At 34.1% G+C, this 22,294-nt stretch overlaps 1 protein-coding gene across 4 annotated transcripts in view; it reads right to left on the bottom strand.

The window, feature by feature from the left end:
* The window catches only part of NAALADL2 (N-acetylated alpha-linked acidic dipeptidase like 2), a 1,132,125-nt gene that overhangs the window by 498,408 nt on the left and 611,423 nt on the right, over window positions 1–22,294 (bottom strand). For all 4 annotated transcript variants that reach the window (XM_050780093.1, XM_050780092.1, XM_050780094.1 and 1 more), the window contains exon 5: window positions 618–768. In XM_050780093.1, coding sequence (XP_050636050.1) covers window positions 618–768 — 151 coding nt within the window. The remainder of the gene's footprint in view (window positions 1–617; window positions 769–22,294) is intronic.

Genomic DNA, 22,294 nt, shown 5'->3' with positions numbered 1-22,294 from the left:
ACAGTTGTTTTCTCTCTTCCACATGATCCCTACTAGCATGAACACAGCTATCTAGCAAAAAGAAAGATATTTGCTGCAAAGTAGCCATCTCTATACTTCCAGTGATGGCCAAAACAATGAGATCCCTTCTCTTAAGACAGCCAGAAAAGCATATTAAATCCATTCTTCTCTAGCATCTTTTCTTACTACTTTACTCACCTAACTTGATCATGGGTACCTCTAGACCCAGGACTGAAAGTTATTACAGCTGCACCAAAGCAGCAGACATTTCATGCTCCTGGGTATTTGTACACACCATTGGCTTACCTGGAGTGCCTACCACTCCTGGTGTTAATTTGTCTTATCAGTCAATCCACAATAAAACATAAAATACATTTCTATCTGTTCATACTGTAATTTGTTGAGATAAAAATACATTATAGTATAAATCCAATTTATACCAACAAATTGATAGTCTATAATTTTGAGAATATGAAAAATAAATTGCTTTTTTAAAAAATAAGATGGGATGATAAGAATTATTTGACATCACTATTCCCGATAGGTAGCATTTACTTATAAATTGCAAACTTGTAATGCTAACTTACAAGTATAATAATGATGAACAACAAACTTACCAACACTTGGGTAACCAGGCGTAGAAGGGTCTCCTCCCGGATTCAGTGACACCATGAAGGTATCATGGCTAGGATTCACAGTCTTTGGCAAATCACAAGGATCAATATACAGAAGAACACCTCCAAATCCAGCCTTTTCCAATAAGGAAAGCTAAAAGAGGGAAGCAAGCTATTAAAAATATTATCATGCACAGTAAAAGTTCATATTGTGCCATTTTGCCAATGTGGCTATGATAAGATGACTCTTTTTCCTGTTTTTGTTTTTTTTCTTTTAAAATAAGCAGATATTTCAGATTTCTATCAAGCCCAGAAGATTTTTCTACTGGCCTTTCCCCCCCCTCTTTTCTATTTCTCCTGTTTTTCTCTATCTCTACCAGCATTGCTATAATGTCTATATTTTATTTCAATTGTCTATTCATGGAATTCCTCACTGTCTGATTCTTTACTAAGTGGATTTTAACTTTCTACTTTTTTGGATTAATAGAGGATCTACCACACACAAGGTTCTTCTTTTCAAAGAAGAGTTGTCATGACCATTATGCCTTTCCCTAAAGCAGAAATCACCTGAAGTACTGTAACATATCTTTTTTCCAGTGTTGAGCCTGTCACACCAGTCATTAAAATGTTGAAATACTGTCACACTGTTTAGAAAATAGCCACTGTCGTGAACCTCCTGACAGCTCCCGGTATACTAGTCATCTTGGTCTCTGCCTGGAGGTACCAGCCAGATCTCCCAGATATAGCAACTGAAAAATTTACATGTAACCTTATGGGGGTCTCCTTATGAAAGATCAGCCCTTGTCCTGCCCCTGTCATTAAATGTTTTGAAAATAGACCGTGTCATTTGAGACATATTTAATGTAAAGATTCTTCTCTGTTCTGTGGTAAGTACACAATAGATAAGTATGATGGAACGGACGAACTTGACAATATACCGAGTTTCTTTTTATTTTAACTCTTTAAATTGATTTTTTTTTGTAAAGATCTTATTCATTTTAGTCATGTTAGTATGATCTACCTGATACGAAAGCAATAATCATGATTTGCTAATTCTATTAGTTTTTCATGAGAGAGGAAAAGTAATTAGAGAACATAGAGATAATAAAGAGAATATGACTAAAGGTCATATTCAATACAGGCAGTCACTGCTCATTGTGTGACTTTAGTTAACACCCATACTTCACACCCCAGTTACTGCTTATGTTGCTTATTGACTTTTGCAGTGGAGTAAGCAAGGCAGCACCCACTCGCTGAGGACAGGGATTGTGCTTAACTTCTCTATCATTGTACACCTTGCACTTAGCAGGTTTTCAAGAGTATTGCTAAATGAGAGAATGAATGAGATAGATGCAGGCTAGGCACAACAACTATTTTTATTTTTATTTTTTGAAACACAGTCTCGCTCTGCCGCCCACGCTGGATTGCAATGGTGCAATCTTGACTCACCACAACCTCCACCTCCCAAGTTGAAGTCATTCTCCTGCCTCAGACTCCCAAGTAGCTGGGATTACAGGCGTGCACTACCATGCATGGCTAATTTTTGTATTGTTAGTAGATACGGGCTTTCACCATGTTGGCCAGGCTGGTCTCAAATTCCTGACCCCAAATGATACTCCCGCCTCAGCCTCCCAAAAGGCTGGGATTACAGGTGTGAGCCACTGTGCCCTGCCCAGCAATTCTTAAAGAAAGGAGAGCCCCGAGAAAATATTTGGGAAGCCCTCCTATTAGGAAAAATAAAACATAATTGCATATATAGCATGATTTTAAAACAATGTGCCAAAAATAGAAACAGATATAGAATTTAAGTATGCCACAATAATGCCATTTTTCTCTAGTCCTTTAAAAATCTTCTTCCAATTTTTGGTGTAATGAACAGCATACATTGCTTTTATGATTAAATAAACTAACATTGAGAACCTAAGTAAAACAGAAATGACTCAGTTGTCTTCTATAACAACCACTCATATCAGACTTTTGTTATTATTTTCCTCTCAGTGTTTTAGTAGAAAGGAGGGAAGATATTAAGGAAAAATGGGGAATGAGAAACGGAAAAGGAGCAAAGAATGTGTGAATGACATTTAAGATGTACTCTTCAAATCCTCACCCCCACCCATGTGGGGGAGGGGAAGTTTAATGTTTACATGCAGAAATAGCTATTCTTGAAAAGAATAATCAATTGAATGATTTTGAATGCTTGCTTACTATAGAATAATATATAAAATATAATAGACTATAACTCAGCAATTAAAAGGGAAACATGGATGAATCTCAAAAGCATCATGCTAAATGAAAGAAGCCAGATTAAGAAAGCTGCTTCCTGTATAATTCCATGTTCATGACATTCTTGAAAAGTTGAAACCCTAAGAACAGAAATCAGATCAGTGATTGTTAGAGAGCGGTTGGGGAGAGTGATTTAATTACAAAGGTGAGGAGGCAATTTTGAGGGTGATGGAAATATTCTGTATCTTGATTGTAGTGGTTGTCACATTCATCATATATCATACACACATCACCTTAAAATGGTAGATTTTACTGTATGTAAAATATCCCTCAATAAACAAGAAAAAAATCTGTAAATAAATGAATGTACCTACTGCAAAATGTTAAGAGTGGCATTCTGTAGATGGGAATAGTACTTGTTCATTTTTATATCTTCTTTCAGTATTCTGTATAACTTTTTAAATAAATAAAAATTAATAAAAGTTTTTTGAGGGAAACAAATAAAAAAAAACTTCCCTGGACAGCAAGTTTCTAAATATTAAAAAATTACCTTTTATTACTAAAGCAATTCGTGATCATTACAGAGAAAAACATGTAGGCAAAGGAAAAAAAAAGTCCCATTATTTTATCTGTCAAGAAATAGTTAATGTTAACTTGTTGGGGTGTCTAGACCCTTTTACTTGGGTTTATGAACATACATACATACACTAACAAAGTAAAACCACATCATAAATGCTTCTTTGCAATCTCTTTTCATTTGCTTATCAGTATATAATAAACATTTGTCTATGTTGATAAATACAATTTTATATAATTTAAATCACCATATACTGTTAAATATACATATATATAATATAAATACTACTATATAGACAGGCATAAATATTATTTAACCAATCCCTGACTGTTGGTCATATAACAATTGTTAATTGTTAATTTGTTAATTACAATAATTTTAAACTCTTTAATTTCTAATTTTTCAATATTATATGCAATAAACATGCTTGTAGCAAAATCTCTGCAAAAATATCTATTTTCATGAAATAAATTTCCACAGGTGGAATTCCCAGGTCAAATCATTCATTTTTATGATTTTTGATAAGCTATTTTCCCTTTAGAGGAGCTAATAAGTTATAGTCTTACTAGCTATATATGGTTTTGCTTCCCTTCACTCTCACCAACAATTATTTCTTTTTAAGCAATATTTACCAAGGTACCCAAAAATAATTTGCCAAAAACACATGCTTTAATTACAAGTCAAGTTGAACCTATTTCTGTATGATTCTGGCTATTTGCATATTTTTTTGAGAATTACTTGCTTGTGAAAAACTATTTTTAAGATTTCTGGCCACTTATCCATCTACAACAACATATTGGTTGTCACTTTTTTGAAAGTAAAACATTGGAATTGGGATATGGAGAGAAGTAGGACAAGGTCTGTGAACATCTAAGGAAGTTCAGTTTACCAGCGGGATGGCCAAAAATTCCCTTCTTGAGTGCTACCTCCAATTAACTGGGAAAGAACAGCTGTCTAGGGAGGGATTGTGAGGCCAGGTTCAGGATCATTGCAAAAGTGGTTCTATGAGTGATGCTTCCACAAGCAGAAGAAAGGGATGTGGGAATCCACATTTTCTTTGTCTTGTTGTTGTTGTTGTTGTTGTTGTTGTTGTTAATGTGCTAATCCTCCTTTAGTGGGATAGTCAAAATTACCTCAAAAATTCCTTCTGTAAAGGTAAGTACAATAACTATTTGACTGTTTAATGTTCATGAAACCTAGTGTTTTAGATCTAAGTCAAAAAGAATATGCTAGAATGGCCAGTTGTGTCTCTTCTGAGTATATTTGGTAATATGTTTTGACCCCTTTTATAATCAATATAGAACATGAATTTGTCTATAGCTGATGGCCTGTAATGAAGCAACAGGGTATAATCATACACTATTTTTGGCTAGAGTTGATTACTCACCCACAGCCCTGAAGGAATAGAGCCCAATATGTGATTTAGCTCCCTCTTCCATTGTCTGCCTGCAATGGTTTGACCTGAAGTAGAAACACCTGTTCAATGTTGTCAAATTTGGTCCCTGGCACCATCTGTCACTGGCCATCTTAGAGCTCTTCATTTAGAAATAAAGACACTTAATTTCAGAAATTATCTATTTTTGGATTTCCAGTGAAGTTGGCAAAAAAAAAAAAAAAAAAAGACAATGCCTAAACCAAACCAAATGAGAAGTGTTCCTCTGCATTGTTAACTACATTTTGAACATACTGAGGTTGGGGTTGTCTAAAATGTTTAGAAAAAATATGCTACTCTGGAAGGATTGTATTTTTAAAAATACATTCAAAGACAAGCCTGCATAAAAGGGGTGAAGCCTACTGTCTCTGGGATATCTGCTTCAGCTGGTGGAAGATTGTCCCTTGGCACACGCAAAAGTATTTAGTCCTGCTCACTACCTCTTATGGTTTGAGATAGCTTAAGATATAGAATGATGACTACATGGAGGTCTAATTCCTGAAAAATGGGGTCAAGTCTTAGGCCAAGATTTCCTGACGTTGAACTTCAACTATCCCTGACTTCTCTCTCTCAAATATCTATATGTGATAGGCTGGGGGGTCCTTTGCCATGCTCAACCACGTAACCACCTTGCTCAGGGTTTAGAAACTATGAGCCTTTTGACGGAAACTGTGTACAAAAAAGGAGCAGACAGTCAGAGAAAATGTAGATGAGGGTGGGTGAAAGAGGGAATACTGTGCACATACTCCAGGTTCCACTGTACTCCTTTTACTTGAACTGGGTAAGATTTTCCTCCCTTTCTTTGACAAGGCTTCTGTTACTTGAAAATATATCAATCATAACCAAGAGAGGTAAAAAATCATTATGTAAAACAATTCAGAAATTTGGTTCCAACCTTGACACTAAATAGCTATGTGACAACTTATATAAATTTTCTATGCCTTGGTTTCATCATCCACAGAATGCAAAGATTGAATTATATTGTTCCCAAAGATCCTTTCTGCTTTAAATGCAAAACCATGTCGTCTAACCCAATGATTTTGTTAAATGTTTATAAAGACACACTAATTGCATTTTAAAATATAGGGCCATATATGAAATCTACTTTTAAACTATTGGTGAGGAATATATTCTCCCCCAAACTCACCAAAATTTCTATTGTTAAAAAAACCTTAAAATAGTGTTATGATGTGGTTTATGAGAATATATAGTATGAATATTTTAATTTTGCATTTAACTTCTTTTAGCCACAATATAAAGAAAACTGAAATATTTAGAATCTACACATTACAATTCTTCTGAGTAAATAAACCATTCCTTTCTTCCTTTTCAGCTCTAACTTAATATTATACTAGAAAATGCTAATTTTATTTTTCAAAACTATTTCATAATATTTATAGCCTAAAATATGCTGCTGCATGTATATGACAATTGCATAATCATGTAGGGTTAAATGAACACTGTTTACACAGCTTTCAACATTCTGTTTATAGTGCGAATATTTCTACCCTAAAAGTTCTTCAAAAAGTATTTTATTCCCAGGAGAGAAGTTAAATATTACATAAATTTATTAACATTTTTATTCTAAATGTCCATTACTGATAATTACTAATCCTTCCATAGTTAATTATTCTTCCTTAAAAATATACATATATATTTCAAATTACATTTTCAATGAATATAGGTATCATTAAACAAACCTCCTTTACATATGCCTCCACCCTCTCTTATTTAGCTCAAAGAAACACTAAGTGCTTAACTCAATGTAATCCTTGTCCAGGTTTTCATAGGTGCTAACATCCCAACATGAGCAACATAGGCACCTGATATAGGGTGCTAGACTAGCAACTGAGAAATAGTCCATAGTCATCCTGTGACACTTTTCAGTTTCTATACACAAGGTCAGTCAACTCCCATCAAGCTACATTATAGCTCCATCACCAACAATAACAAAGAATGCATCATTGGAAGTATTTGTATGCCCACAGTGCACCAAGTGAAAGTGTATTTTGTTTTTCTCCCCAGCAAGTAGAAAGGATTTGGTAGGTAACTTCAGTAGCACTAGATTGTGACTGGCTTGAAGCAGAAACTTTATAGCTTCATGTTTTCTACCCAATGCCTCATAGAGTGCCTAGCACAAAATAATATTTCTATTGTTGTCGAGTTGATGAATAAATTATGATATGTATCCAGTAACGAATGAATGAAAAAAATAATGTATATGGTACAAGTGTATTACATGAATGCTATTTTGCTTGACTGCTAACACCTACTGGCAAGAAAACTTATACAACATATTTTGTTGTGGCATCTGATCTAACTATATATAATATATAGTTAGATATATATAGTTAGATATATAGTTAGATATATATATATATAATTACAGATATAGTTAGAACTATATATACATATTATACTAGAAAATGCTAATTTTACTTTTCAAAACTATTTCACAGTATGTATAGCCTCTCTCTCTCTTTCTATATATATATAGTTAGAATGTGAAGGTAAGTATTAAGCCAGCTTGTTCTTGAAATTTGATACACAATACATTTAATTAAATGTGCTATGCTCTCTCTTTATCCTTCTGTAAAAATATATAATTAAAAATAGGTTTATTTTATTTTGATTTTTGTTTTGTTTTGTTATCTAAGAGTAGAGATGAAGAAAGTGGCGGAGACTAGCCCAATGAAGTTTGAATGCGTAATTTTATCTTGCAGACATATTTTTATAAATAAAATATTTTTGGCCAACTGCAAGGTGGCTGATTCCATATTTCTTGCAGGGCACCATACTAACACATTCTTTTGATGTATAGTATATAAACCTATAGGTCCTATGAATTGCCAAATAATCAGCTCTGAAATAAACAGTACTAGCAATATACGGGCAGGACATGGCAGTAACATTTTGTTATTCAAGGAAAATTAATGCCAGGAAAGTAAGAGAGAAAGGACACTTTTCACTTTTCTTTTTTTATATATATATATTTTTGAGACAAAGTCTCGCTCTGTTGCACAGGCTGGAGTGCAGTGGCACAATCTTGGCTTACTGCAGCCTCCGCCTCCCGGGTTCAAACAATTCTCCTGCCTCAGCCTTCCAAGCAGCTGGAACTACAGGTGCGCCACCACTCCCGGCTAATTTTTTATTTTTAGTAGACACGTGGTTTTACCATGTTAGCCAGGATGGTCTTGATCTCCTGACCTCATGATCCGCTTGCCTCGGCCTCCCAAAGTGCTGGGATTACAGGTGTGAGCCACCGTGCCCGACCCACTTTTCTGATTCCTACTACCCAACTTCTCTTCTTATTAACCTCTATTGTTGCTTTTAACCAAAACATATTTTCTCGTCCAGAAGGAGGATGCTGCTATTGTCATTTGGGCAGTCTACTTATTCACAGTGTCTAGCAAGGGAATAGTAGTTGAATTCCACTGGTAGGATTTCATCCATTCACAGATGCTCCTAAATTGTCTACTCATCCTTTTGAGCCACTAAAATGTTATCTTGATCTTTTTACTTTTGCTGGTCAGAATATATGGCATCCTGAACTACCACCTGGATATCAAGAACCAAAGGAAAAAGCTTGTATTTTTTTTCTCCTATCATTTAGCTTCTTCAAAACATTGGTCCAGCATGAGGAATGTTCACCTGGCCTCTATTGCTAGAAAAGCTTTCTGAATCTTCGTGTAGATAAGAAGAGTGAATACGTAAAAAAAACCAAGACCTTAGTTTTACGGAAACATTTAAGTCTCACTGTTACAGACTGAATTGTGTTCCCTCAAAATGCATATGTTGAAGTCCTAACCTCTAGTATATTCCGGAACATGACTGTATTTGGAAATAGGACCTTTACAGAAGTAATTAAGGTTAAATGAGGTCGAATGGGTGGGCCCCAACGCAATATGACTCAGGTACTCAGAAGCAAAAGAAGAGACAACAGAGATGCGTTGGCACAGAATCAAAAGGCCATACGAGGACACACTGAGCCTAGGAGAAAGACCTTAGGAGAAACCAAACCTATCAGCCTTTGATCTTGGACTTGACTCCAAACTGTGAGGAAATAATTTTTTTGTAGTTTAAGTCGCCCAGTCTATGGTATTTTGCTATAGCAGCCCTAGAAACTAATAAACCCACATAAGGCAAATATCTGCCAAACTATACAAAGATTTGGAAACATTATTGTGGTTACAATCTAGGTCTTTGAGTCAACTTTAGGTCGAATTATCAAGTACTTAACTGTGTATCGCCTATGTGCCAGGCACTATCTCTTATTTGTTGATTTTTACTTAGATCATTTGATATAAGCTATTATAGTTCTCTTTATCCAGTCACTGAAATTGTGCTTCATGAAGGTTAAGGAAATGGCCCAGGGTCAGAGCTAATAAGTGGTAATGGCAGGAATCAAACTTGAGTTTTCCGAATTCAAGTCTGGTAATCTTTTCACTAAAGTTATGTCTTTCCTTTTAATTATACATCCATCCTTTACAAATAGACTGGCTAAAGGGTGAATTTATAAAGCACATCAGATGCTTCTTACTGTGACCTGCTTTCTAAGAAGACACTGAAATCAATACTGTGAGAGTTATACGTCTGTTTATTTACACTGTTAAAAAAAAAAAAAAAAAGACCTGGATTTTTGCAAAGCCCTGTCATGGGGATTAATGTGTATAGAAACAATAGATTGGGACATTTTAGATTAAAATTTCATAAATATAATAACATAAAAATAAACTTAAAAAACATGAACCTGATATCTCATAGTACATTCTTATTTATTCAAATTAAATAGGTCTGGCATATGTGAAAAATAAAAATATTGGACACATAATATATAATCACTTCTAAAGCAGATATTTTTACTTCTGAAGCTCAAATATTATGTTATCCTTTCTTTTACAGATTGTTTTTCTATTAATAGATTTGCCATCTGGCCCTTTACTTATGTATTGTGTTGTAAGAATGTCACTAAAAACGCTTGTAAGATTCCATTATATTTCAGAAATATACTCATTTTCCTTTGTTAGTTAAAAAAAAAAAAGACTATTATGATTAAGGAAAATTCACTGTAATCAGACTGAATATATCCAAGGCATAATCACATCATTCTTCTTCGAATTCACTGAACACCTTTAATTGGGATTTCAAATTGCTTTACTTGATGTATCTAAATTTATTTAAATAATTCTAGCAAGATTAATAAGAAGCAATGACCTCCTGCTTTTGTAAAGGAAAAAAAGAAACTTGAAGTTATTTAGAAAGTTAGGGCTGCTGCAGAGTTCTGAATATAATCTTCAGCTTTCATCATAATTCAGGAAGGAGGAAGGAAGGAAGGAAGGAAGGAAGGAAGGAAGGAAGGAAGGAAGGAAGGAAGGAAGGAAGGAAGGAAGGAAGGGAGGGAGGGAGGGAGGGAGGGAGGGAGGGAGGGAGGGAGGAAGGGACAAAGGGAGGGAGGGAAGAAGGGAGGAAAGAGTGGGGGTAAGGGAGGAAGGAAGGGAGCATTTCCTGTTTCATAAGATATACTGATTCCACCTTAAACTAATTTTCCATTGTGGCCTCATAATAACACTGTGAAATTATTCTTATTTTACAAATGAAGCAACCATGATGTAAGGATCACAAGATCAAGACCACATAGATAATAGATTTCAGACTGGAAATGAATGGACAGAAATGTATCTTCATATGGTATTTTCCTGTACTTTTCCCCCAATAAGTCACATTGCTTCCAAATAATGAAAAATAACAATGCAACTTTATAGATTTCTTTTTAAAATTCATATAATGATATTTGGCAATTTTTGCAATGGTTGTGGCGTGGAAGAAGTCCAATCTTAAAAAAAAAAAAATCCATGTTCTAGATTGAGTATATTATTCCAGAGTGGGGACCAGAAAGTATTTTCCTAATTTCTTTTATTTTCAGAAAGAAGTATCCAAGGAACTGAAAACACAGTGGCACAGGGTCTTTCCCCTGTTAAGGTGGTTTATGAACTGAAAAGAATAAAGAGCATTCATCTTTAATAAGTTTCCTAACATGATTCCACTCCTCACAGCCAATATTGGGGGGAAAACATACAAACCTTATTAGTAAATATATTGTTAATATTATCAACTGCATGCACTTTTTTTTCATCTGTAGACATGCTGCTGCTTTTGAACCAAACAAATTATATTCAAAAGGAACAGAAAATAATATTAGCACTATATGTTAGAAATTAAGTCATAAAGACAGTAAGTTTCTGATTTACCAACTTACTATTTATTTTTAGTGCTTATGTATGTAATTGTATGAGACAGAGAGGAAGAGATGGGGGTGAGGAGATAAAAAATGACCCCATATAGTGACATCCATGAACCTCTGGGATTATAGATTTTTTTTCATTGAATAAGCAAGACCAAATAAAAAGTATAGAGTTCTTCATCATTTAGTCTGTGAAAATTTACTATATTTAAATTTTTTATTAAGCTACCAATATTCTTAACTAAGAGTATATATAATAAAGACATAATAAATGGGAGAGAAACTCATAGAGAATAACTAATAAGAATAAAATATCTCTAAAGGTAATAAAATACCAGAAATTAGCTATTGGTTAGGTTTAGTGACATACATAATTTTCTGATTTGTCAATGTGTATAAGAATCAACATGTAATACTTCTATTTTTACTGCCTTCAAAATTGTCTTTATAACTGAAATACTAAACTGAGCTTCCAATTTTCTTATATATAAAAGAAAAAAATGGTGACTAAATGTATATTTGATGTTCAATGTCTTTGCAATTTATAGCATTATGAATCATCCTATGAAGATAAAGAAAACAATAAAGTCAGCTTTTGGCAGTATTTGCTTTAAATAAATGTTTATAGATAAATCTTCTTCAAGGCTGGTGGGTATAAAAGGAATGTATGAGGAAAAAAATCAAATGAATATTATCATTAAAGGCATATGTCAAATCACTTTTGAAATTTTATCGTAAAAACTTCAAATCTTACACTGTTTGCAAGTTCCATACGATATTATAAGCTACTAGTAGTACGTTGTGAGTTTGTCTAATTGTTTTTCTTTTGTTTGGCCTGCCAGCAACATTAGCAGATGAAAAAACACTGGACTAAAAATAAGGGTCTTGTCCTGAACCAGCCATTAGGAGAGACACGCAGGGCATGACACTGGAAAGCTCTGAAGTTCATTCATAAAAATGGATGACATTTGCCCTGCCAAACACACAAACTGACTAGCAGATCCAAAGGAGGTAATATGTTACCTTTAGATTTTCAGAAGCTACATAACATGCAAGTTATTTTTTCCTCCTTATTTTATTATTAATCAATGTATTTATGTTGGTGGTTATGATAAAGAAGAGGAAGGGGGAAACAAGATTGAGAATTGAGGGTATGTGATTTCTTTGCATTTGTCTAAGTTGGGGAGAAGTGTGTCAGGGAAGCTGAAAAAAACAGTTATCCTGAAAAAAAAAGTTTCTTGATATAAAAATAACAAAATTGCATGAGTTTATTTTCTAAAGTCAATATTCATATAACTTTAAGCTGCTCTTCTGTTGTCATTCATATATTACCAGGCTTAGTTTTTCATTGTTTGTTAGATTGGAAGAACCATGAGTCCTAAGGTCTTCCAGTTCTTCTGTAATTTTTTTTAAACCACATTATTTTCTTTTTACACTTTTATAATTTATTGCTTGTCTTTTAAAGATAGGATAATGGGCTGGGTGTAGTGGCTCATGCCTGTGATCCCAGGACTTTGGTAGGCCAAGGCAGGTGGATTACCTGAGGTCAGGAGTTTGAGACCTGCCTGGCCAACATGGTAAAACCTTGTCTCTACTAAAAATACAAAAATTAGCTGGACATGGTGGTGTGAGCCTGTAATCCCAGCTACTCAGGAGGCTGAGGTAGGAGAATCACTTGAACCCGGGAGGCGGAGGTTACTGTGAGTTGAGATTGTGCCATTCCACTCCAGACTGGGCCGTCTCAAAAAAAGAAAAAAAAAAGATAAATGGTTTATTAAATTTTCCTTAAAAATCAGGGAAATAACTTTGGTACTTTATTATTCATTTTTCTTCATTAAAAAAGAAGTGATCTACTTCACAGAGATGTAATTTCTCAACCCCTCTTGAAATTAACGTATTTAATTGTATAATTATATAGGATGCGGGCAGACACAAACAGCTAAGGGATATTTTCACTCCTAGGCATGCTCAAGGATTCATATATATGCCCACGAATTATTGCCAGCTTCTTTTATCAGGGAGCAAATCGGATGCCTAGTTCATGTACAGAATTCAATTAAGAAGAGAAAGAATTTCACTAATTAGAAAGTTTTATGTTGGCAAAGAAGGGTCAGAGTGCATATCTCTTGTCTGTATAGTTTATAGATTACCAGTTGCCTTTGCAATCCTGTCAGGCAGAAATTGATAAAATCTTTTAACAGTACAAACCCTTCAGAGGTCAAAGTTAGAGATTCCACTTCCCTAGTCCAGAAAGGCATCCCTATTCCATCTGGGGTGAATAAATAAGTTACCCACATGTATATTGTCATTCAAATGCTAGATATTATTTAAAGAGATAAGACAACAAAAGTCCATTCTGACTCTAACTTACCTTTTGAACAAGACATTCACTGTTAAACCCACATGCTACATTTCTCATCACAGACATCTAACGGTTTAGAGTTCCGAGTATTATTTCAATGGACTGTATCCCAGGTGACTTAGGCATCTACCACAAGTCCCTCCGCACCCTCAATCCCCCACCTCCTTTCCATTGCTTTGATACTGTATTAAGACAGGATGCTAGGAAGAGAACATACCCAGTTTAACGTCTGAATGCACAGAAATGATGAAAACAGATACTTAGATGTACAGCTCTCAAGTATTCCCAATGTGATGAACAACATTAGAGAGATATTGAGCAAACAAGACACAGAACAGAAATAGGTGTGAAAAGCTGAAAGAGAAAAAAATCAGCACAACTGATCTTACGGTGCACAGCTTGTTTCCATGTGGGTTTATCATAATGGCAAGTATGTCTCTCTTCTTTCATAAAAAATAGTTTTCTCTATAAAAATGTCTATCCCACATGAACATATCTAAACCTGATTAAAACAGTAATATTTAAGCAAAAATGATGTTAAACCAGCATATCTACCCTTCATATGCATTTGTAGAATCTTTACAAGTTACTGTGCACATCAAGTGGGAGTAAATAATTACTATACGTTGTTTTCTCTTTTAATTGAATACATTTTGCTTGTGTTGTGATAACAGGTTTATTTGAAAGTGAAAGCAATTTGTTATAGAACAGCAGCTTTTATAAATGGAAACTTCTACAGCAGAACATTGTGAGGTGTTTAAATATTAACCAGACATATTACTCACTCTTTACACTAAATTTGAGAAACTTAATACAAATTAAGTACATATTTTATTGCTAGATCTTGCTTACCAGTGCTAAGAAATCCACCATGTTCAATTCTAATTAAAAATGAAATTGAACTGCAATTCCCTGGAGACAAGGGCTGATCAGACTCAATAAGCTTTACTTAATTTATTTCAGAAACAAAATAATTGAATTGCTCATAGACAAAGACAAAATAAATGCTTACATTGTTAAAGAAGTATATGCCTCTGAATCTTTTGTAATTTTGTTATATTTTCAAACGTTCACAGCTGATTGCATGTTTCATATTTATGTCTCAAAATATTCAAGGGTATAAGAATATTCTGGACACCTTTGTTTTTATTATTCTCAATTTCTATACATATACCTACTAGGACTGCACCATATATAACATACATTAACATTTAAAAATTTAAATAGGTATAGAACTACTATTAAATTTCATTATAACTTATTTTTCTAATTGAACTAGTACTTTTAAAAAGGACATTCCCAAAGACTTGACTTATTTAATTGTAACAACTACTACAGGGGATTTTTAAGATGACTCCTTATTTTTCTTATTTGTATATATATTTTTAAATTTAATAAATTGTCATCCTGGGAGGGGTTGTGATTTTTCTATGGTTATGGATCTCTTAATAGTGACAATAGAATACTGGTTTTAAACAAATTTTAAAATGGAAAAAAAACCTTCACAGAATTAAGAGTATACTATTGGGCAAAAAGCGAGCAAATCTTCTTGTCTTTGCATTTCCAATTCTCGTATATGAGGATTCAGACTGAGATCACAGTGGGCCTACCACAAGTCTGAGAAATCTGTAGGTTCCATATGGAATGGCTTCATTTTCAGAAAGAAATATTCCTTGGATACAAAGTTGGATTAAGGAGTGATGATTCTAGAATAGTCCTATGTAGTATCTCTAAGAAGCTCTAGAGTTACAGGTTGGAGTACAGTGGCACGATCTTGGTTCACTGCAACCTCCTCCTCACGGGTTTAAGCGATTCTCCTGCCTCAGTCTCCCGAGTAGCTAGGACTAGAGGCATGTGCCACCACACACGGATACTTTTTTTTTTTTTTTTTTTTAAATAAAGACGGGGTTTCACCATGCTGGCCAAGATGGTCTGGATCTCCTGACCTCATGATCCGCCTGCCTCGTGATCCGCCCGCCTTGGCCTCCCAAAGTGCTGGTATTACAGGCGTGAGCCACAGGGTCTGGCCGCTCTTTACTTTTATATAAGAACACAGACTGAGATCATTGGAGGTGCCTGGAGACAAAATGAGTAAGGATTCTTTTTCAGAAAATAAGAGTTTGTGTGGGAGGAATGTCCACCTGTCAAGGAATTTGTAGAAGTCACCTTGGCACTCGGTAGTAGTTTTATCTAGGTACATTTTTCTAATGGCATCTGCCTTATATAGGTAAAATAAATAAGATAAATGAGAAATATACAATAATACTTTGAAAAAGGAATACGTAAAATAGCATTATTTTCATCATTAATGTAGCAATGTACTTTTTACCAAAGGATCTCAAAAATGTTTAAGAAAATAAAAAAAGTGTGTCTAATAATGTTGGATGGGCACATAAAATCAGAAAATAGAAGAAAACCCCAAAACCATGAGGTAAATGTTTTAATGAACATTGAGTAAGCTTGAAGAAAAATAAAAATTGAGTAAGCTTGAAAAAAAATAAAAGTAAAAAAATAATTTTTACACTAAAAGAAAATAGATAAATTATTGTATTGAAATCAAAGATGTTTGAATTAGAGAATTGGAGAAAGAGAATGAAACCCTAGCAACACATTTTTTATAAAAAAAATCTTAAAACAAAATAAAGATTTGTGAAAATAAGCAAATGGACACCAGCAAATTAAAGACAGAGAAACAAATTCATATAAAAATCTTAAAAGCAATAAAGATTGAAAGTGTATATTATATAATGAATAAACATTAAAGAATAGATAACGAATGTGCCATAAACCTGAAAGCACTAAACAAACCTAAAGGCAAAGTAAACATGTATTTGAAATTCAAGATAGAATTCACAAATAGCATTACATAAGAGATTTATGTATTTCAGAATTGGACAAATTCTGAAAGTCAACAATTATAAGAACATACAGGAATTTAACAGTTTAATAATAAAGTTCAGTTAGAGAGAGAATTACATTCCTTGGAGAACACATATACACACATACACAAACACACACACACCATATAAACATTTTACAAAATATTCTATACATGTGGCCACAAGGAGAATCTTTTAAAAAGTATAGTAACTAGAGTCTTATTGACCATATTATTTACCTATTTAACATATCCAATCAGAAATTAATAAAATAATGAAGAAAATTAATTGATTCTCAAATAACTTTGTAGCACAGAGTAAATCAAAAGCATCTAGAATGCAATGAAAAGTGAAATATGTAACAATGAAACTTTTGGAATACAGTGGAACCTATGTTTATAGTTTAGTTCATGTATCGTTTACACAGGAACTTAATTCTCATTTTAAGAAATTAGAAAAACCAGTTCAAATTTAAGTATGATAAATGAATTATTTAATATAAAAGCAGAAAATAAAGTAGAAAATAAAAGAGAAAAGCATATAATTTCAAAATTTGTGAGTCTAAAAAGTATTTGCAAATTATATTTGCAGCATTAAGAATTGAACAAATTCATCGCAACTGACAGCTAGTTGAAGGTTGCAGCATCTGGATAAATTAAATATTTCCAAAGTAGTTTGACCATGTCCCTAGACTCAAATCAGACAAAATATCCAGCTGCTTCTGGTCTGGCAGCTGCCGAGCACACCCTGCAAGTTGAAATGAGCATTGGCTTCATGGGGAAACAAAAGAGGAGACTGCCACAGGAAAGGCCTTTAATAACGCCAGCAACAGGCAGAAACAACGCCAAATTAATATAGAAATGAGTACAGGCATGTGTCATTTTGTCTCAGTTATAAAAACCAAATCTGCAAAGAAGAGAGTCATGCCAGACTTGCATAGAGGGTTTCAATTATTGAATATTTAGGTTATAAGCTTGTGGACATACATACATAGCTGTAACTTCTCCAGATAGAAGATAATGGAAAAGAAAGAAAGGTCAGTACGTTCCTTATGTGGATAGTTGAAAAGAAGGAGAGTATCCACTAATAAATTCATTTACACATATCCAAAAGCTCATGACTCCTGATTATGATGGACACTGATGTGAAATAAACTAGACAGATAACTCGCATGGACTGGTATTTCTCTTCCCTTTCTCTTTTCTCTTGTCTGGAACAAATAATGATACTTTTTCATTCTTGAATTCACAATGATTAATTTGTCTTGAAATTATCAAAATTAAATAAGACTAAGAAAATCACCATTTGGATTGGGTTGTATAGGTCTTTCACCTTTCTCTCATTTTCATGTGGAAAAAAAAGGCCTAGTTTATGAAACTGTCCACTCCCTTCACATTACTAACATAATTTTACAAGGATTTCAGGCACAGAATGAAAAGTCCCGTGTTAAACCACAGGCTGCTGTCCACTGCTGTCCTATTGGCTTCGTAACTAACATCTAGAAAGGACTCTAGTAAAGTAAGGCAATTGATAAATTGTGAAATCAAATGGATGAAAAGTCACATCATTTCAGATTTGTAAATTTTTTTCACAGAAACTGCTGTAAAATGTATTTCTAATCTGTGAAAAATACGAGAATCATTGTTATTATCTAGTTTCTCTGGTAGTATGCTCCCTAAGGAGAATGGAAATGAGAATGGAGGCCAAACCAACAATTCTGCAAGTAACACTATGTGGGGTAGTTTAAGAGAAATATGATAACTGAATTCTTATACAAAATCTTGAAACTAATAATATATAATCATGAGGTTATCTAATATAAAGACTCATGCCAGATGTAGCTATTCATTTTAGGAATAAGAAAGTACAAAATCAGATTAAGATCAGAAATATGGGAAATTTTTTTTGGTGGCACACTCCTTGTTAAAACTATGCAAATCTCAAAACCTTCTTAAAGTATGAAGCTACTAGTGTCAGTAGTCTTAAAAATTATATGATTTTTATACAATTTAATTATTGGTAATTCCTAAGGTTTTATCCTTGGAAATGACCAACATTTGTTGAATATCTGTCTATATCCTGACACATACTTTACAGTTGAATCTACAAAACAACGGTAAAAGACAGGTGTTATCAATTCTCTTTTGCCAATGGTTTCTGGGGCCAAAAATTTAAGTAACTTGTCTAATCAATCAGCATAAAGTAGTAGGGCTGAAAACAAACAAACAAAACTACCTCTGTTTTCAAATCTCACGTCTTTTCAGTCATGCCATGTGTATGTTATGTGTATGTTAAATGTATTTCCCCAAAATTATTTTCACCTAAAGCCATATCTACAGATCATTCTTTGTACCTGTCACTGTCTTTTATTATCAATGTTTATTGCTTTAAATATTTCCTTTCAAGTGATCATTGAAACATTAATCTTCTCTTTCTCTTGATCTCCTTTAATTTTCTTATATCCTTTCAATCCTTAACTCTACTCACAAATCTTTATGAAAAAAAATATATACACACACATACACACACATATATATACACACACATGTTTAGACAGGTGGATATACACACGCAGATACATTTACATTCGTGACTACATTTAAATTGAGTAAGTACCAGACTTATTGCCCCAGTACTTATAAAATATCTCTGTACTACATACTATTTTTATCATACAGAACTATACTAGAAAATAGCATTTTCTAACACACATTATTATTTTAGAAAATCTCATGTTAAAGTAGAAGGTATTTTAAGTAATACAGCATATTTAATATATTTTAAAATCTATCTTTACCTTTCTACAATGTCTGTTCTATGAATTTAGCCTACATATGGAGATGAATGAATGTACTATTTGCATTTCCTCAAAGAAAGCATATATTAACTACTCCATATTTCAAATGGTATGAAAAGTTTATCGAAAAAGTTTACTAGGGTGTCAGATGAATCATAATTATTATTGTAAAATACCTTAAGCCCCAACTGGACTATCATTAATTAGGGTGGACAAATAATAATGATCTAAAAGTGAATCCATTGAAATACATATGTCAGTGAGACAAATGTTTGACTTTGATTTATTCTTACTCATCATTCACCCTAAAAATGCATTAATTTTCATCCTCTTTCTGTAAGTATTACTTAATTCCTATGGAATTATATAGTCCAAACTGTAATGCTTTGACTATTGTAATAACTTAGGCTCAGCAGAAAGATTCTTAACAGAGAATTATACCTCGGATAACTCAGAGTACTTACATAATTACTCACATTTAAACATGAGAAATTATTTCTTTCTCCTCTTAAGATTAATTACTGTTTTCTGCATCACCATGATCAAATTCATTCTACACTTTATCTTCTTAAACTAAATTAAACCATCCCTCATGCCTCTGGTTAACAGCTGGCCAGTTACAAGAGCAGATTTAATTAGTTAACGGTGTCCCCAACTGGAAGGGCAACTGAGTTTATCATATATGCATATCTCTTTTGTGTTTTGTCTCCCTCTGGGTTCCAAGCAAACAGCTTCATATCCTCAGACTGTGGAAGCATCAAAATTATTGAGTAATCCACAATGAATATCAACTGTTACTGGTGTTACAGTTTAGAGATAGATCCAATTCTTCACTTAACAAAAAGGGAGGATTATTTTGGTCCAGTAGAATTTCATCATTCACATTCTTTCTGGTATACATCAGTAGTTACCAATTCTGCCAAAATTCTGTATTTCCATAATTATTTTCTTTCTATTTCTCTTCTGCACCCATTCTCATTACATCAGTGGACTAAATCACAGCTAATTGACTATGCTTTAGTATGAGATTTCATATTCAGTGATTCAGAAATGTGTAATACAGAAATTGGAATTAACAATATTTTAAGAATGCAAAACAGAAAAGACAGCTGCATGCGTTTTTGTAGTATTTGTTTATTTATTTATTGTACTTCAAGTTCTGGGATAAATGTGCAGAAAGTGCAGGTTTATTACACAGGTATACATGTGCCATAGTGGTTTGCTGCACCTATCAACCCGTCATCTACATTAAGTATTTCTCCTGATGCTATCCCTGTCAGGGGGTTTGGGGACAAGGGGAGGGATAGCAAAATCTCTGGGACACAGCTAAAGCAGTGTTCAGAGGGAGATTTATAGCACTAAATGCCCACAGGAGAAAGCAGGAAAGATCTAAAATGAACACCCTAACATCACAATTAAAAGAACTAGAGAAGCAAAAGCAAACAAATTCAAAAACTAGCAGAGAACAAGACATAACTAAGATCAGAGCAGAACTGAAGGAGATAGAGACACGAAAAACCCTTCAAAAAAGCAACGAATCAGACCTGGTGCGGTGGCTCATGCCTGTAATTCCACCACTTTGGGAGACTGAGGCCGGTGGATCACCTGAGGTCGGGAGTTTGAGACCAGCATGACCAACATGGAGAAACCCCATCTCTATTAAAAATATAAAATTAGCTGGGTGTGGTGGCACATGGCTGTAATCCCAGGTACTCAGGAGGCTGAGGCAGAGGAATTGCTTGGACCAGGGAGGCAGAGGTTGTGGTGAGCTGAGATCGCGCCATTGCACTCTTGCCTGGGCAACAAGAGTGAAACTCTGTCTCAAAATGAAAATAAATAAACAAATAAATAAATAAATCCAGGAGCTGGTTTTTTGAAAAGATTAACAAAATAGACCACTAGCCAATCTAATAAAGAAGAAAAGAGAGAAGAATCAAATGCACACAAAAAAATATGATAAAGGGGAGATCACCACTGATCCCACAGAAATACAAACTACCATCAGAGAATACTATAAACACTTCTACGCAAATAAACTAGAAAATCTAGAAGAAATGGATAAATTCCTGGACACATACACCCTCCCAAGACTAAACCAGGAAGAAGCTGAATCCCTGAATACACCAATAACAAGTTCTGAAATTGAGGCAGTAATTAATAGCCTACAAATAAAAAAATGCCCAGGACCAGATGGATTCACAGCCAAATTCTATCAGAGGTACAAATAGGAGCTGGTACCATTCCTACTGAAACTATTTCAAACAATAGAAAAAGATGGACTCCTCCCTAACTCATTTTATGAGGCCAACATCATCCTGATACCAAAACCTGGAAGAGACACAACAACTACAAAAAAGAGAATTTCAGGCCAGTATCCTTGATGAACATTGATGCAAAAATCCTCAATAAAATACTGGCAAACTGAATCCAGTAGCACATTAAAAAGCTTATCCACCATGATAAAGTCAGCTTCATACCTGGGATGCAAGGCTGGTTCAACATACGCAAATCAATAAATGTAATCCATCACATAAACAGAACCAATGACAAAAACCACATGATTATCTCAATAGATGCAGAAAAGACCTTTGATAAAATTCAACACCCCTTCATGCTAAAAACTCTCAATAAACTAGGTATTGATGGACCATATCTCAAAATAATAAGAGCTATTTATGGCAAACCCACAGCCAATATCATAATGAATGGGCAAAAGCTGAAAGCATTCCCTTTGAAAATCAGCACAAGACCAGGAAGCCCTCTCTGACCACTCCTATTCAACATTGTATTGAAAGTTCTGCACAGGGCAATCAGGCAAGAGAGAGAAATAAAGGATATTCAAATAGGAAGAGAGGAAGTCAAATTATCTCTCTTTGGAGATAACATATTTAGAAAACCCCATGGTCTCAGCCCCAAAACTCCTTAAGCTGATAAGCAACTTCAGTAAAGTCTCAGGATACAAAATCAATGTGCAAAAATCACAAGCATTCCTATACACCAGTAACAGACAAACAGAGAGCCAAATCATGAGCAAACTCCCATTCACAATTGCTACAAAGAGAATAAAATACCTAGGAATACAACTTACAAGGGATATGAAGGAGGAGAACTACAAACCACTGCTCAAGGAAATAAGAGAGGAAACAAATGAAAAAAACATTCCACGCTC

Source organism: Macaca thibetana, chromosome 2 (assembly GCF_024542745.1).
Source record: "Macaca thibetana thibetana isolate TM-01 chromosome 2, ASM2454274v1, whole genome shotgun sequence".
Lineage (NCBI taxonomy): Eukaryota > Metazoa > Chordata > Mammalia > Primates > Cercopithecidae > Macaca > Macaca thibetana.
Note: the sequence above shows the minus strand (reverse complement) of the source record. Positions and strands in the feature narration are given on the sequence as shown.